Genomic DNA, 15763 nt, shown 5'->3' with positions numbered 1-15763 from the left:
ACTTGTAGCAGTTTGAAGGACTTTATGTTAAAATGTGGTATTTTTTTCCCTATTGGAATTTAAATGTTCTGGGGCTGTGGTTTTCAACCCAGAAACTGAGGCAGTGTGAGAGCTGGCACTGAACCTGCTTGAATGAAACCCACCTCGTGTCTTTGCAGAAAATGAGGAGAGATGAGAACAGCAGTTAGTGCATAAAAATATTTGAAAAATCTCATTAGCGTTGGTAGCAAAGAGTGGCTTGTTTTGACACTTTGGGTGAACACATCAGGTTAAAAGTCTGTGTGACCTCAGTGACATATCCTTTAAAAGTACATTAGTAGAATCACTCTTTTATAAGGAAGCTCAAGTCTGGAGAGGGTTTTTGGTCTGCAGAGCTGTAATGATCCATGGAAGGGATCATAAAGATCCACTTGTTTTCCTTCAGTTTGCCCAGCACTTGGATGTGATGGCTGAGCCAACCCATGGAGCTGCACAGTGGGGAGTGCCTAGAGAGCTTCCACTGGGTTTTTACCAGTCTCTGCTGTCTGTGCTATCTGGCACTGAGAATTTTGTTGTCTGGCCTCCTTCCCTTCCTGCTGAAATCTGTAAGGTGTTGGTAACTCTCTCTTTTCCCCCCAGGGAGTGGAGCGACTGCAGTGGTCCAGGCAGCCTTCTGTGCTCCGAAGAAGGAGAAGGTGGCGATTAAACGGATCAATCTTGAGAAGTGTCAGACGAGCATGGATGAACTCCTGGTACGCAATCAGAATTGTCTGGGGAGTTGTATTTCGGTTATTTCTGAGATATTTCTTTGCCAAGTGTCTTAAAACCTTCATTGAGGTGGGGTGAAGGTGAGGGAACTTGACTGACTTCATTAGAGGCAGCTCAGTAGTCCTGGCTGTGGGACATGGTACTTAAAATGTTAAAAAGATCAACTGTTGCAAAACTTCAGACTGTTTGTTTAGAGCTCAGCACTTTGTATAATCCCTTTGTTTTGAACTGAGTTAATGTGCAAGTGTGAAGCTCTGCTGTACCCACAAGAGCTCTGAAGTTTGAAGGCGATCCAGAGCTACATGCTTTCAGAACATTTAAAATTTAAGGGAATGGCTTTGATTTCTTTTCCTTTCCTGCAGTTCTTTGCATTTTTTTCCATTCACTTGTAAAGAAAAAAAAAACTGAGTGAATTAGCTGTTGTTCCTAATCTCTTTCTGGTACTGATGCCAGCTAAAGGGATCACTGACATATTGCAGGCTGCCATATGGAAACCCCCATAATTCTGAGTTCAGGACAGGATACAGAGTCCTTTGGAGCTGCAGCACTGTAATTTTCTGCTGCTCTGTGCCTCTTTTCTCAAGGTTGTCTCAATGAAAAACAGAATTTTGCAGAAGCTGTGGTAACTGAAATTTCCCTTTTCTCATCTCGTTCCTGTGTTGACAGGTTTGGTTTTCTTCTCTTTGTGTGTGTGAGCTGGTGCCTCTGCAGTGCAGTGGTTGTCTCATTCACCTCACATCTGGAAGGTCCCTGAATTTAAGCCAGGCAGACACAGACATTCCTGTGAACATTGAGATGTCTCCACTAGAATGAGAAAGCTCTCTGGGGCAAAATTTTCCACAGTAAATACTGGCATTATGGAGATGAGGCCTGGTACCATCTTTTCTTCTGAAGCACCTCTAGGATTTTTATAATCCTGCCTTGTCTTTCCGTCCCCCCTTAACAACTTCTGTAGTTTACCTCAGGCACTTGTTTTGGTGCTTGCAATTAGAAAGTAGAACAGAAACAGAGCTTGGGAGTCCTGCTACCTCTACATTTGTACAGTCTTCAGCAAATCACCTGAACCACAGTTCCAGTTTCCATCTAGTATCTAATGGTATTTTTGTCATTATGAGTATCTGCAAATCTGCCCTGGTTAAGAGGAAAGGCCCCATTCAGGCTGCCAGTGCTCCTGTGGAGGGTTGCATGTAGGACTCAAGATGGCCTGTGCTCAAATCCTCTTATGGCTCATGCTAGTGTAGGAGTTCAAGATCTCTTCTCACAGTTGGTCTTTCTGTCCTTATACCAACCCTTGGTATCATTTTCAAGACTTTTGTGTGGCTTGCCCATTCTACCCTGCCTCAGTGGCATTCCTGACTGCATTATCAGGATGTAGTAATTGAGACTATGATTCTTTGAGTAATTGCCAATTCTGACTAAAAACATTAGGCTGAGAAAGGGACACTGCAGAGACTTGATGTGTAATTTTAGGTAAGTACTTCTAATTGCATATTTAGGTCTCTGACTGACCTGTTCCTCACAATGACTTTTCCTGTTATGGGTGGGCCTGCAATATATTGCTGTTGTCAGCTCTCCAGAGCTTCCAGTTTTGTGACTGGATCTGGTGTGGGTCCTTCTCTGGGCTTAAGTATGCAGTTTTAAGTATTCTTGAATTTAAAAGGCGTGGAGGGGTGGTAGGGCATGAAGATGGTTCTGAGCTGTAGCAGCTTCCAGGAGCAGGGGTTGCTGAGGTAGCCGTGTTGTGTGAAAAAGTGTTTTCCTTGGGTTGGTTCGGAATTTGTCAGTCTGTTGGATCACCAGTGTTGTTTCTCAGTGCAAGACCCCAAAGAATGGAAGTTCCTGATTTCCCAGCTCTGTGTGCTTCACTTCTTTTTATCTTGTTTCCATATCTGCTGCTGCCCTAAGGTAAATACTCTCAAGTTTTACAGTCTTGTAGTCTCCCTTCATGGCAATTTTCCCAATTAGTTTAATTAACTTTTCTGAGCAACTACTTCATATTGCAGGATTGCACCTTCCCCACCAAAAAAAACCAAAAACAAACCAAACCAAAATAAAACAACAAAAAAACAAAACAAACAAACAAAAAAAAAAACCCCAACAAAAAAACCCCCAAAACACCAAACCAAAACAAAACAAAAAACACATTAACTGTAGAGGGTTGTAGGTTACAGTTGTTTTGAGAAGCAAATACAATGACAAACATGATGAGTTCACACTGGGGTATGTTATGCCCCTGCCTTGCTTTCTCCTCTCCTCCAGTGCAGTTAAAATTACAGACTGGGGCTTTCATGGGGCTTCTATTGCACTGAAGGCATTTGGGCACAGCAGTCAGCTTTTGGTGAACTCTGCTTTCCTGCCTGGGGTCAGGAGAGTGCTCTTGGGTTACAGCAAAGTGTGACAGCAAAGGGAAAACTGTGCTTAAATGATAAAATAATTATTTTTCTGCAGTGCCTCACACTTGCAGATTTCTCTCTTGAAGCAAGCTTCTTTATTCCCAGAAGCTGCATAGCCAAGAGGGTAGAGCAGTCTCACATTGCTTGGGAGAGGGTAGGGAGACCAGCAAACCATACTGCCATCCTTAAAAAGATTATTTGGTTGTTGTACACCTCTTTCAATGTCTGTGCTTTTTAGTGGTTTGCACTTGTAGTTCTTGGGATGGAGGAGAAGAGAAAGGTTCATTTGGAGTGGGAAATGCAGAGTAAGTGGCTCTATCACCAGCTGGATGGATGAGTGGCTTTGAGCTTCCTTGAAGCCTAGCAGGTGTCCAGAGGCCAGGAAATCTGGGATCACATCCTTGCTTTGGAGATGCTGTGCTTAAAGTGCTATGACTTGGCTCATTAAAGGTATCGATCCTTTTATCTCAATATACATTTGAGCCGTGTGGGTGGTCAGGAATAAACTGCACACTTTGCATATATTGTATGACATTCTAGGTTAATGCAGTAAATTTATTTATTGCTGCTATGGGGTATGGAAAATGCAGGAAGGGCCAGCTTTGTTGAATCATGAGCAGGCCAAGTCAAGGGCATTCAGCTCTTCAGCTGAAGTGCTAATTGCTGTAAAGAACGTAGCCAGCAGGAGTAATGGTGTGCAGAGATGTGCCTTTTTCTAACCCAGCTACTGAATTAGATGATATTTGTCAGGAATTTATTTCCATGCTTCATTTTCATTTCTTTTCCTGTGGGATTCAGCTGACAGAGAAGTACAATGTAGCTTATAGGGGGTTCTTACTCAGGGGTGTGACTGGGAGTGGAGTGCAGGGAGAGGTGGTCAAATACAGTGTTGTCTGCAAATGGTCTTGGACATTTTGATTTATTGCTGAAGTGCCACTTTTTATGTCTTGCAACCCACAGCAGTTAACAACCACACTGGTGTGGGTTTGCAAACGGTCTGCTTGCTCATGTGCTGTACTTCACAGCTGCACACCATCCAGAGCTTTGTTTTGCTCTGACTCTTTTCCATTGGGGGATGCTGGTTGCTTTGCTACTGTTGCCAATCCTTGAAACAGTGGTGAACATCTGCCTCAAAATAACCATGCTTCCAGCCTTTTTTCTTGTAAAAGTGTTTTTTTGTTTTAAAGAGTTACACATCTAAAAGGCCTTAAATCCCGGCTCTGTTCTACAAGCTCTACTTCATTTTCATGTAATTAAAGCTGAGTTTTCTTTCATCCAGATGGAGACTTTTTTCTCCATGAGTAGCAGATGACGTGGGTTGTCAGCTTAGCAGTTACCAGGAATGTTGAACAGCAGAGAGGGAAACATTAGCTATGGGATGTTTCACATTGGGCTTTCCCAGCTAGGGGGAAATACTGCCTGTTTATTCCCTAAGATGATTCAACAGGAGACAGGCTCAGGAAAGAGCATTGGAGATGTGGTGTTGCTGTTCCTAGAAAGAGTCCCAATTCTTCCTACTCCAGAGACTGATTGCCCTGGGCCTGACAGGTTGCACACAAGAGGTGAATTTACTACTCTTTCAGTGCTATGGCCAGAGGGCAGTTAAGGAGGCTGAGGGTACAAGCTGAACTGCAGTTAAACAGAAATGTCCTTTAGAATTTCATGGAAATAACCCAGGGAACTTGGCTGCCAATAGCATGGAGATCAAACATTGCATGAGATTAAATAAATCAACCTATAGTTGAGAAGGTTAAATTAGATAGGATTTAAAAAAAGGATTATGAACTCCCCTGGTTTAAATCATAAGCCAACTGTTAACTGCCTAGGCTTAGTCAGAAGTCTACCCTCTGGGCAGATAATTGTGTAACTGCTTTTTATGGAGTTTTTACACCTTCTTTTGAAGACTTGGACAGGATATTGAACTGCCTTTGATCTGATGGAGCACTTCCTACAAGTGGTTTAACCAGACTATAAGGTTGCTGGGGACAAAGCAGCAGATTGCTGTGGAAGTAGTACAGATGTTTCATCCGTGTCTGTCATCTGATAGGAATTGCCAGTATAATTCCATTTCCAGGCCTGAGACCTTCACACTTGCTCTAGGGAAAATAAGTCTCCAAGTGTCAGTGCCAGGGAATCTAATTAATGACATGTGGTTTCTAAATGATTATTTGACCTGCTGTGTTACATGTTCCTTGCATGTTGGGATTGCAGCTTAAGACAAACCTATGCTGGGTACAGCTTGGTTGTATTGTTTATCAAAGCAGCAACAGAAGTCTTATTACTGGACTGGTTGAGATTTTGGTTTGGTTTTGTTTTGGGTTTTTTGTGTAAAGTTCACTATGAACATCAGAATTAATGGTGAGTGAAGTCCTGAATATCCAGTGTCTTCCTTCTCTTGGACTGGATGAGCATGAGATGATGCATGTAAAGAACTTCAGAGAGTTTGCAGCTGTCTGTGGGCACTAATGACATTGAAAGCATTGTTGAGCTGTAAGCACTGGGTATTGACCTGAACAGCTGTAAGGATCAGTGATAGGTTAGTTGGGGATGTGGGTAAAGCTGGCTTGCTTGTATCTGTGAGGGGAGGCAGTCACTTACCCTTTTGCTTTCTGGCTGAAACCAATAAAAAATGGCCATGTAGGAATTGCTACACCACAACAGTTCAGAAACACCTGCTTCCTTCAGTACATTTTCACTAATGCTGAAGACTTTGAAAGAGGGACTGACCATTGAATGAGTCTGAAGAGCAGCCATTAAAATGGACAACTGCTGAATGACTTGCCATGGGACTATTTTGTTCCCATCACTGAAGATTACTTAATGGATGAACTGTGTTTATCCCTTTCAGAATTGTTTCTTTTCCACTGCTGTTCTAGGGCTAATCTAACCCCTCTTTACTCATGCCAGTTTGCTCCTGTAGCAATTTAAGGCAAGGAGTTGAACTGGATAATCCAAGGAGTGGGAGTTGAATTAGAATCTGATTTTCTGCTTTCCCCTCACCTTCTTTAAAATGTCCATTGTGTTAATTTTGATAGGAGAAGATGTTTGGGTTTGTTTTTTATTTTTAGTTGTGTTGCCACCTCAAAAGGCAAAGAAATTATTATTGTAAATTTTACAACCTTTTAGCTAAAGTCAAAATTTCATTTGGAACAGAATGTGAATGGTTATGGCTGCCTGTAGGACTGGAGCTCTAAATCCTGCTTTAAAAGGATGAAGAGAAGCTTTAGTGCCTTATCTCTCGGCTGAAATCTCATGGTATAAGATGTTTGCCAGCCACAGTTGAAGCACTGGTGTTTTCAAGGGGTGATCACATTTGACCTGCTTTGATTTCTGCCCCAGCCATGCTTTCCCTCCCCACTTCTCTTATGGTTGTGATTCTCTTCAAACAGGGTAGCCATGCTAACAGCTCTCTGGACTCCTCTGAAGTTGCAGGTAGCCACATGAAAGCACTCTGCTGCTGTGCTATATCTCTGGAGTTCATGTCAACATGTAGGAAGTAAAACTAAATAAAGCATAATTTCTATCCTGGCATTTGAGAGCAAGTGCCTCTCTAGCAAGCCTCAGGGGCAGGTAAACACAGAGTAAAAGGTGGTGATGTGAAAAGAAAATACCATTAAGAAACTTGAGCTGGTAGCTAAAACACAGCCTTACCTGCTCCTATTAATTCAAACTTCAATTGTGTGTCACTGGGCAAATAAACCCTCATCCAAAATAGCTGATCTCTGACTTACAGGAGACTAATAGGTTGCTTATGATTCTAGATTGTACTTCACTGCACTTTTATGACTGTTTGCAAGCCTTGAAATGTTTCTTTTATTGCCTGTAGAAGTACTGAAAACATTTGTCAGAACCCTTAATGGAAGCCATGGAGGCATTTAGAGCTAATCCCAGTCTATTTGCTTTTGGTACTTGACAATACAGATATTTTTAATATCTCGCCCAGGGTGAGCATGTAACCATTTCCAAACCATTGCCTGTGTCTAGACATGTTTTTGTCGGGAATTCATTCTCCATAGCTGAGCAGAAAGCAGGGGAATTGATGGGAATTGGCAGGAAGGCTGTCTCTCATCACTGAAGCCGTGAAGTGTGAGGGGTGTTGGATGGAAGAGCTGCTTATCTCCCACTGCATCTATGGATGGCTTGGGGGTCTGTATCAAGTGACCCATGGCTGTTGGCAGAGAGGGAATAAAGCAACCTTGTATAGAGCAGCCCAAATAAATTATCACAGAGGTGTGGAAATCACTGAGATGTTTATTAGCAGTCTTCCAATATAGTTTTGATGCTGGGGAAAATATGGCAAGCACAGTTGTAACTCTGTTATCTGGGGATAGCAATCTTATTAGGGAGGTGGGAAGAGGAAACCTTTACCTGCTGTGACTTTGTGTTTGAAGAGCAGCAAACTCTCCCAAAAGCTTTGGGAATAGTATTAAACTGAGCTTACTACTCACAAAATGGCTGTTTTGCTGCATTTTATCCCTTCTTACTCTGTTTTTGAGCAGAGCTGCCCAGTGATCCTTGAGTGGGATCCCTGCTTTAGCTACAGCCCTTCAGCCCCTGCATTTGTACTGCTGGAGCAGGCTGTGGATAGATGACAGAATTGGCTTGGTTTCAGTTATGCCTGGAAGCATTTTAACCACAAAGCCCCTGTGATTTGCCACTATCACTTTAAACAGTTGTATGGGTTGAGCTTTCAGGATGTTGGTACTCTCTTTGGGGGAGAACAGAAACCAAGCTTTGATGTAGCCAGTGTGAGATTAGCCTAGAAAACTGCTGAAAATGAAATGGGGGTTTGTGGGTGGGAGGGAAAGTCTGCCTGGCTGCTGCTCCTTCTGATTGGTAATAATGTAAAAACACCGAAAATCGTGGGCTGTGATGCAATTAATTATTCAGAGCTGTGCTACACTGTGAGAGAAATGGATTAATTTGCCTGTATTATACATCCACTGGCTGACAGAGGTGTTTAATTGCACAGATCAGGTTTATGATTATTTATTTTCCCTCTTTATGCTTTGGTGCACATGACAGACTTCAGCTATTTTTTTTTTTTTAGCTGTGTTTCCCAGCCCAGGGAGCAGATTGTGGTAGTGAATAAGAGAGGAAGTTCTTAGAAAATAATAATAAAATGTTAACTGCCACCAAATGCCTGAAAAATTCGGTAGTATGGGGCTGCTTAAATAGCAAAAATCTGATCTAGGTCTAGGATCTTAAGTAAACTTGGTCCAGACTTTGTCTCATTGCCTCCTGTACTACAGTAGCATATACAAATATATATTAAATATGCAATGTTTGTATACATTTCTCATATTACTCTCTCGATCTCCCAGGAAACTGCTTCAATATATTTTAGGCAGTCTAGCTGAGAAAATATAAAGCCAACTCCTCTGATACTTTCTGAGAGTGTTGGATTTGGGGTAGGTCTGGCTGACGGGATGGATTACCAGTCCTTACTTGCTGCTTTCCACCTTGGTTTCCTCTGGTGCAAATTGATCTTGTGTAGTATATTTTAATTTTCAGATAGAGAACTACGGAGAACCAAAGAAAACTCCAAAGTCGCTGTTTTATTTCCTTTGTGAAAAATGACTTGACACAAGTGAAAGTTTGCAAGGAAGGGAGCTGGAGCTGTCAGAATAAGCAAAATATATTGTTTTAGGCTGTATTTATTTTCACAGAGTGTTTTTTAGTCAGAGTATGCTACATGGAGATGAATAGCTTATTCCTCTTCAAATATCCTTTCCTGTTTAGAAGGATTCTTCTTTAATCTGCTTGCTAAGTTTCCTGGAAAGTTGGTGCCTCTCCTGGGGAAGCAGAAAGAGGAACCAATTGCTTTGGATTCCTCAAAGGCACCTACTCCCTGAAAAGCAGTGCTAAGTGGATAAATCAACATGAGCCTGTTCCTTTGGAGCTGTGATTGCCAGCTCAGGCTTTGCCAAGGGGAAGCAGTGGCTTTACTCTGAACTCAGTCACAAGCAGAGCTTTGTACAGGAGTAGGAGGAAAATGTGCTGCGTTTGTGGGGTGTCCTGGGCACGAGTGAATTCTTCTCAGAGCTCTTTCCTGTACTTCAGTTCCAGGGAAGTCTTGTGCTTAGAGGGAGGGAAGGATAGGGGTGAAGGGCCCTTGCTCTCCTCCTTCTGTGTGTTCTATGGAGGAATGCTGTAGCTGAGAGCAGAAGTTCAGGGTATGAGAGGATGAGTGTCTGGGGTGGGGACAATTTGTCAGGTCGGGGGACTTGGCTGAAGCACAAAGGCTCAGCTGGGTGCAGTGCAGGGTGCCAGGCTTGGCTCAGTGGATGGCTTTTGTCTATGGACAGCTAAGAAACTTAGAGTCTTTCTGTCCAAAGTGGTGATTTGTGCTTGCATAATGAAATCAGTGTTTTCTGTGGTGTTGTTCCCTCCATAACCTGGAAAACTTCAACCCTGAACCCATCACCAAAACAAGACTAAGCACAGTCAAAACTCAAAACAATTTAATATCTCAACTTATTTCATATTTTCCTCAACTGGTAGTAGCTACTGACTTTCTAATCTCAAAGTGATCTCTCTCTTCTTCCAGTGTGACAAAGGATACAGTAGCTGTCCCTTGTGCCTTCAACCTAATAGAGCTAAGCCATCTGCTTTCCTGCTGGGAAGAAACATAAGGAATAAGAGGCTTTTTCCCCCCAGAGGCCAATATTTCCCTTTCTCATCCACATGATAGTCTTCAACAGATTAGGCATCTGTTGCATCGTGTTTTACTGAAAGGAGAAGTCAGCACGAACTTCCTAGGTCACAAACTGGAGGGAATTTTTGGGAATGTTCTGTTGTAGCTGCCTGGAGGTATTTTGATTGCCACCACTTTGATGTCCTTACCAGGTTTTTTTTTTTGTTAACTTTTTCTTCCTGTAGACAGACAGGAAGAACACCCTGAAATACCTTTTGGCTCTAGTATAATGCAGCCTGAGTGTTCAGAGTATTTCTGGATTTTCTACATTTACCTTCTAGGTATCCTTTTTCTTTGCACCCTTGCTGTGTCTTGAGGAATATAATTTCTGTGCCCGAGGAGTAATTATCACTGTTCAACTGCTAATGTTTTATTTTTCTCTACAGAAAGAAATTCAAGCCATGAGTCAGTGCCATCACCCCAACATTGTATCTTACTACACATCGTTTGTGGTGAAAGATGAGCTTTGGCTGGTGATGAAGTTACTTAGTGGAGGTGAGTGGTCCAATTTCTTTACCCTAAAGGCAGTATAAAAACCGGTCCTCCCTCCTTCCTCTCTCCCTTCTTTACCTTTTAAGGTTCCCACCTGTGAATTAAGGCATTTCATAAATTATAGAGTTGTTTAGGTTGAAAAAGACCTCTAGGATCAGAAAGTCCAACGATTACCCCAGCACTGGGGCTTCAAGTTCACCACTAAAACCCTGTCCCCACAGCTTTTAAACACCTGTGGGGATAGTGACTCCACCACCTCCCAGACAGCCTGTTCCAATGCTGAACAATCCTTTCCATGAAGAAATGTTTCCTAATATCCAGTCCAAACCTCCCCTAGTGCAACTTGAGGCAGCTTCCTTTTGTCCTACTGCTTGTTCCCTTGGAGCAGAGCCTGTCCCCCCGGGCTGTCCCCTCCTGTCAAGAGTTGTGCAGAGCCACAAGGTCCCCCCAGAGCCTCCTTTGCTCCCGGATGAGCCCCTTTCCCAGCTCCCTCAGCCTCTCCTGGTGCTCCAGAGCCTTCCCCAGCTCCGTTCCCTTCTCTGGACACGCTCCAGCCCCTCAATGTCCTTCTTGTCATGAGGGGCCTAAAAGTGACTACAGGTGTGGCCTCACCAGTGCTGAGTAGAGGGGACAATCCCTGCCCTGGCCCTGCTGCCACATATTGCTGACCCAGGCCAGGTGCCACTGGCCTTCTTGCCCATCTGCCCACAAGAGCCACACTCTGGCTCATGTTCAGCCACTGTCAACCAGCACCCCCCAGGTCCCTTCCCACCTGGCATCTTTCCAGCCATTCTGTATGAATAATATTTGATGGCAACCCATTCAGCTCAGAAGTAGCTTCTCGTGTTATGTCCATCAGTAGTAACACCTAGCAGTCTTTTGAAAATCACTGCCTGGTTAACATAGAGCCAGAGAAACGTCCCTTTTTTGAGTTTATTCTCTCAGACACTGGAGAAATAACTTCTTTTGAGAGAGTCAGTTTGAAAATTTTGTATCAGTAATGTTTTACTTGAAGTCATAATATTTTCCAGGATCCCTGTTTAAGTTACAGTTGAGACAAGAAATGGAATCAAGTTCTGGATGTTAACACAAAGGGCTGTTGCTAAATCTTGGGCCTGTCTTTAGGAAGACTTCATTTTCCTGGAACTGCAGCAAACAGGAATTGAAAACTGAAAAAAAAATAACCTCTATTTTCTTGCTTTTGAAAAAAACCCAACCTGGCTTCTCTATTCTTGGCTTAATTTTGTGGGCTGTAAAATGCCAGGAGATGATGTAGAAAAATCTGGCTAAACCTGTTTGCATTTTTTACAAGAGCTCAACAGTGACCATAAAACATGTCTCTTTGAAGGTGTTCTTTAGAAAATTTTAGCAGTTCTCTTGGGAGAAATCAAATTCCATGCCAGCCTTAAGTCTGTCTTACAGGGTTTTTAATGTCTCATGTGCTCATGTGTCATTAAGCAATACTCTGTTTTCTTAGAGAGATGTGTAACAGGTCATTAAAGATGTGATGACTGTTTGTGAGTGGAAAAGAATCCCGTGCCAGCTTAGAGCAAGCAGTGTTGCTGTGTGTATAGAAAGTGTATCTATGGGAAAGTTTCCACAACACGGGGAAATGGCATTTCAGGGGTGCTGGAGAGGCAGCAGCAATGGGTTTGGCCTTTTCCAGGAGAGTACACGACCTCTTTGAAGAAAATGCACAGCTGCCTCCATCACTTCACAGCAGTTTTCTGTCACAATTGAGTCACGATGAGGCTCATCCTTGAACCTCCAAATGTTGTCTCTGTTTGTTCTCAATTTTATGTGGAGGTGGTTTGTTTTTTTTTTTTTTTTTTTTTGTATAAAGCTGGGGAAAAGTCAGACCATCATTATCAGGGCAACACAGATGTAACGACTACACTGGAAAATTTCTGGAAAAATAATTACTGCTTCAGAACCAGCCTCTTGCTGGTGCAAATGATGACCTGCTTCTCATTTAATATTCCCTTTGAATGGGCTTTTATGTTCTTTGGCCTGATAATTGACCCATGTGCAGCTCTGGCATTTAGTGGGGGACTTGCAGTAAAGGAGTGCTAGGAAATCTCCCTGCTTCTTATTCTATTGCATATGTTGAAGAGTAGGGTCCTACAGTAGAAGACAGGCCAGTAAGAGTGTAATTCTTCCCTCTCCCCAGCATTTCTGTGAGTCAGGGTTAAATTTTCTCACTTAAAAGGAATCATTTGAAGGCTGGAGGAATTACTAAAGTAAATAGAAAGACTTTGAGAATGACCTTTCTAAGCAGGAGGATACCTTGTGAGGTATTTTTCAGCTGTTTTCTTCCATGTACTTTTTACTTCACACTTTTTTATATCGGTGCTTCAGGAATCTCATATTAGATCTCATAGGCAGATTCTGCAGCACAATCTTAAGACAGGGGAAGAAACTTGTGATTGGAGCTTTCTGACTGAAGAGCATTTTCATTCACTTTTAATGAGCCTATTTTCAGTTGGTCTTAGGCTGAGTGATTTGTGTAACAAGAGACACTTCTAAAACTGCCTCTCATTCCTTTGAGCTTAGTTCTTATCAGTAATAAAGTGGCTCGTTTTGCAGTCATCTGTCATCCAGTGGGAAAAATAATGATCTGGGTTTCTCAACAGAACAAACCTTTGGGCTGGTTTTTAAACCAGAAAACAAAAGCAAAGAAAAAACCCTCAAAACAAAACCAAAAACAAACAAGCAAACAAAAAGCCCTCCACCAAAACAGACCCAAAGCAGAGTACAAAACAACAGAGTTCATTTTGTTTAGCTGTTCAAAAAGATTTGTACATCCCAATAAGTACATATGAAATACATTCTGATGTCCATTCTGTGTTTTGATCATGGCTTTTGTTAGTGATAATTTATTCTGGGTAAAGTTCAGAATTTTATTGCCTCTTTTCTGTTAGTGTATGCTGGTGTGTGATTTCAGGCTGAAACTAGTTTTAATTTCAGCCTGCAAACACTGACCTTATTAATTTGACAAACGGCCCACAAGACAGCCCAATCTGTAATGCAAGCCTTTTTTGTTGTTGTTGTAAGTGCAATTTAATTTATTTTCTGGCTGCAGTCTTTTGTTAAAATACTAACCTGGTCATACATTCACATGTTTTAGAAATGTCTCTAAGGGAAAATACTCTAAATCCACGAATTGCTGTTGTCTAACAGTGCCTTGCTCCTCTGACAACCAGAGGGTGCACTCAAAGATCCTTAATTACTTGACTGACATTGTCACTGAAACAGAACTATTTGTCTCCACAAGTACTGTGTTGATGGGAGATTTCTATATTTGAAAGTTGTCAGCAGCTAGGAGGTTGTGTTGGGGAGCTGATGTGCATCAGAGCCCAGCCGGGCTGGTGGGAGCCACTGCTCAGAGCCCTCTGAGCTGGCAGCCCTGAGCCCAAAGCAGGTGTGGAGCTGCTGATGGCAGAAACGTGGCAGTGATGAGATGCAGCTGGTAGAGACCAGGGGTGCTGCTGTGTCCAGTTACTGACAGCCTCTTTCAGGTCTGGTGATGCGTGTCTGTGTCAGGTTTGTGAAGTGTTTGCTGTTTCTGTTCCTTTCATTAGAAATTACAGACCCTTTTCTCTAATGCTGGAAGTTCTGAAGGGTTCTAAGCTTAGCAGCGTGAACTCGACACCCCAGCCTTTGAGTCCAGTGTTACTCCAAACTAAAATCCAGTGGCTATTTCTAGACATCTGCTGACCTGCTCTTTGCCTCCCTGGCATTCTCCTGTCATGAATTTTACTCATGCCTTTTTAAAGCCTGCTGAAGCCCAGTCCTGCTCTCAAACTCCTGTGGCTTTTTAGTAGGAAGAGGAGCAGCTGTGCTTTTGTTCTTGTGCTTTTACTGATTGTGACCTGCTTGCTCTTCTAAATTATTTCTGCTTTTAACAAGAGCTCTCATTTCACAGGTGACCCATGGCTGTAGATAACTCTATAAAACAGTTGCTCCTATGAAACAGCTGGCCCTGGTGACTTGCTACATCACAAAACAATTTTTCCTGTCCTAGCCTGCAGCAGATGTAACCTCCAAAATACATTTAAACTGTGCAAATCCTTTAAATACTGAAACATTTCCAGATAGGGCTCTTGGATATTCTGCCCTCCTGAAGGCTCCTGATGAAATCTGCTAAGGAGATTGCTGTATTGAAATAGTTAAACCTTTTATTTTCCAAAAGTTTTTAAGATTAGCTAATCAACTTCTTACTTCAACCTTTGATCTGAAGCTCAGAATGCCAGACCAAAAGAGGTAGGCAAATCTTAGTTCTCTACCAGGGAGTTAGGACATCTTGTTCTGCTGTGTTAATCTCTGATCTGGCTCCTCCTAATTCCAACAGAGAGTTATGATCAAAGCATAAACCACAGGTCCTTAGAAATCTTCATGGTTATATTGAATTATTTTCTTAGGAGAGAGATATGCTATTTTTAATTCATCTGGAGGGGTTTTGATTTTATTTGTAGAAACACAACTTAATTTCAAACCATTAAGGATGGGATAAGTCAGAAACAGGGGATGGCAGGGACTGTACATGATTGCAGAATGCAAAGTGTGTAGGTACATTGCCACTCCTAACTGTAATAAGAAAAGCATGAAAAATTAGCTTGTCTTCAGATTTTCTCCTATAAATGTCTTGATCACAACAGCAATAGGCTGTTTTGCTCCCTTTATTGTATTATCTTGTTTTCTGCCTTAATCTTTCTATATTTCTTCTGCATCCATGCACATGCCCTGGGGGGAAGGAGGCAAGAAGTGGATGTTTCCTTAGCTGTCTCTCTGAGGAGGTTTAACCAGAGTTAATGTCTTTTCCTTTGTTTTGTATAACTTGTAGTTTCCTTTACTTTGCTACTCTCTAGCTGTATCTGTATTCTTCAGTCCCAGAAGTACTGAATCCAAGCAGTTCCTCCTTCTTATGTATTTTCCTCATCTGTTTGCCAGAGAATGACAAGGTGCAGATTTAATTCTTGGCTCTAATGACAACCTGGCTCACTGAAACCACTGGCCAATGCTGAGATGTCTTGAAAGAAGCAGCAGTGAATCTGCCAACTCCCCCTTCTCAAAGGTTCAGCCTGTTCAGCATTAGTGTTTGTCAGGTTTGGGGCAGATTTTGGTTCTCACAAAGTTGTGTGGTGATTCCTCAGCACTGTTTTCAAGCCTGTTTGTGCCATACCTCTAAATGGCCAATCAATGCAGGTATTGTTACCTGCCTTTTTTAAATTTTCCCATTTTGCTTCCCAGATGAAGTTAAATGAGGAGTTTTCTTTGCATTCAACTTAAAGTATATCTTGGTTCTGTCACTTAGTTATATTATAACATGCAAGATACGGTTCCCATAGCAACCAGCTCTGCTGTACATTTTTTTGTTCCTCTGGGGGCATGTAAAATTCCAGCTGGAATATTCCTGCATTTATCTATAATCTTG

At 42.3% G+C, this 15763-nt stretch overlaps 1 protein-coding gene across 4 annotated transcripts in view; it reads left to right on the top strand.

Annotated features, from left to right (window-relative positions):
- Positions 1-15763, top strand: part of OXSR1 (oxidative stress responsive kinase 1) — an 88091-nt gene that overhangs the window by 18615 nt on the left and 53713 nt on the right. For all 4 annotated transcript variants that reach the window (XM_068175462.1, XM_068175467.1, XM_068175451.1 and 1 more), the window contains exons 2-3: positions 619-731; positions 10224-10332. In XM_068175462.1, the coding sequence (XP_068031563.1) occupies positions 619-731; positions 10224-10332 (222 nt within the window). The remainder of the gene's footprint in view (positions 1-618; positions 732-10223; positions 10333-15763) is intronic.

The sequence above is a fragment of the Anomalospiza imberbis genome, chromosome 1 (assembly GCF_031753505.1).
Source record: "Anomalospiza imberbis isolate Cuckoo-Finch-1a 21T00152 chromosome 1, ASM3175350v1, whole genome shotgun sequence".
NCBI lineage: Eukaryota > Metazoa > Chordata > Aves > Passeriformes > Viduidae > Anomalospiza > Anomalospiza imberbis.
Note: the sequence above shows the minus strand (reverse complement) of the source record. Positions and strands in the feature narration are given on the sequence as shown.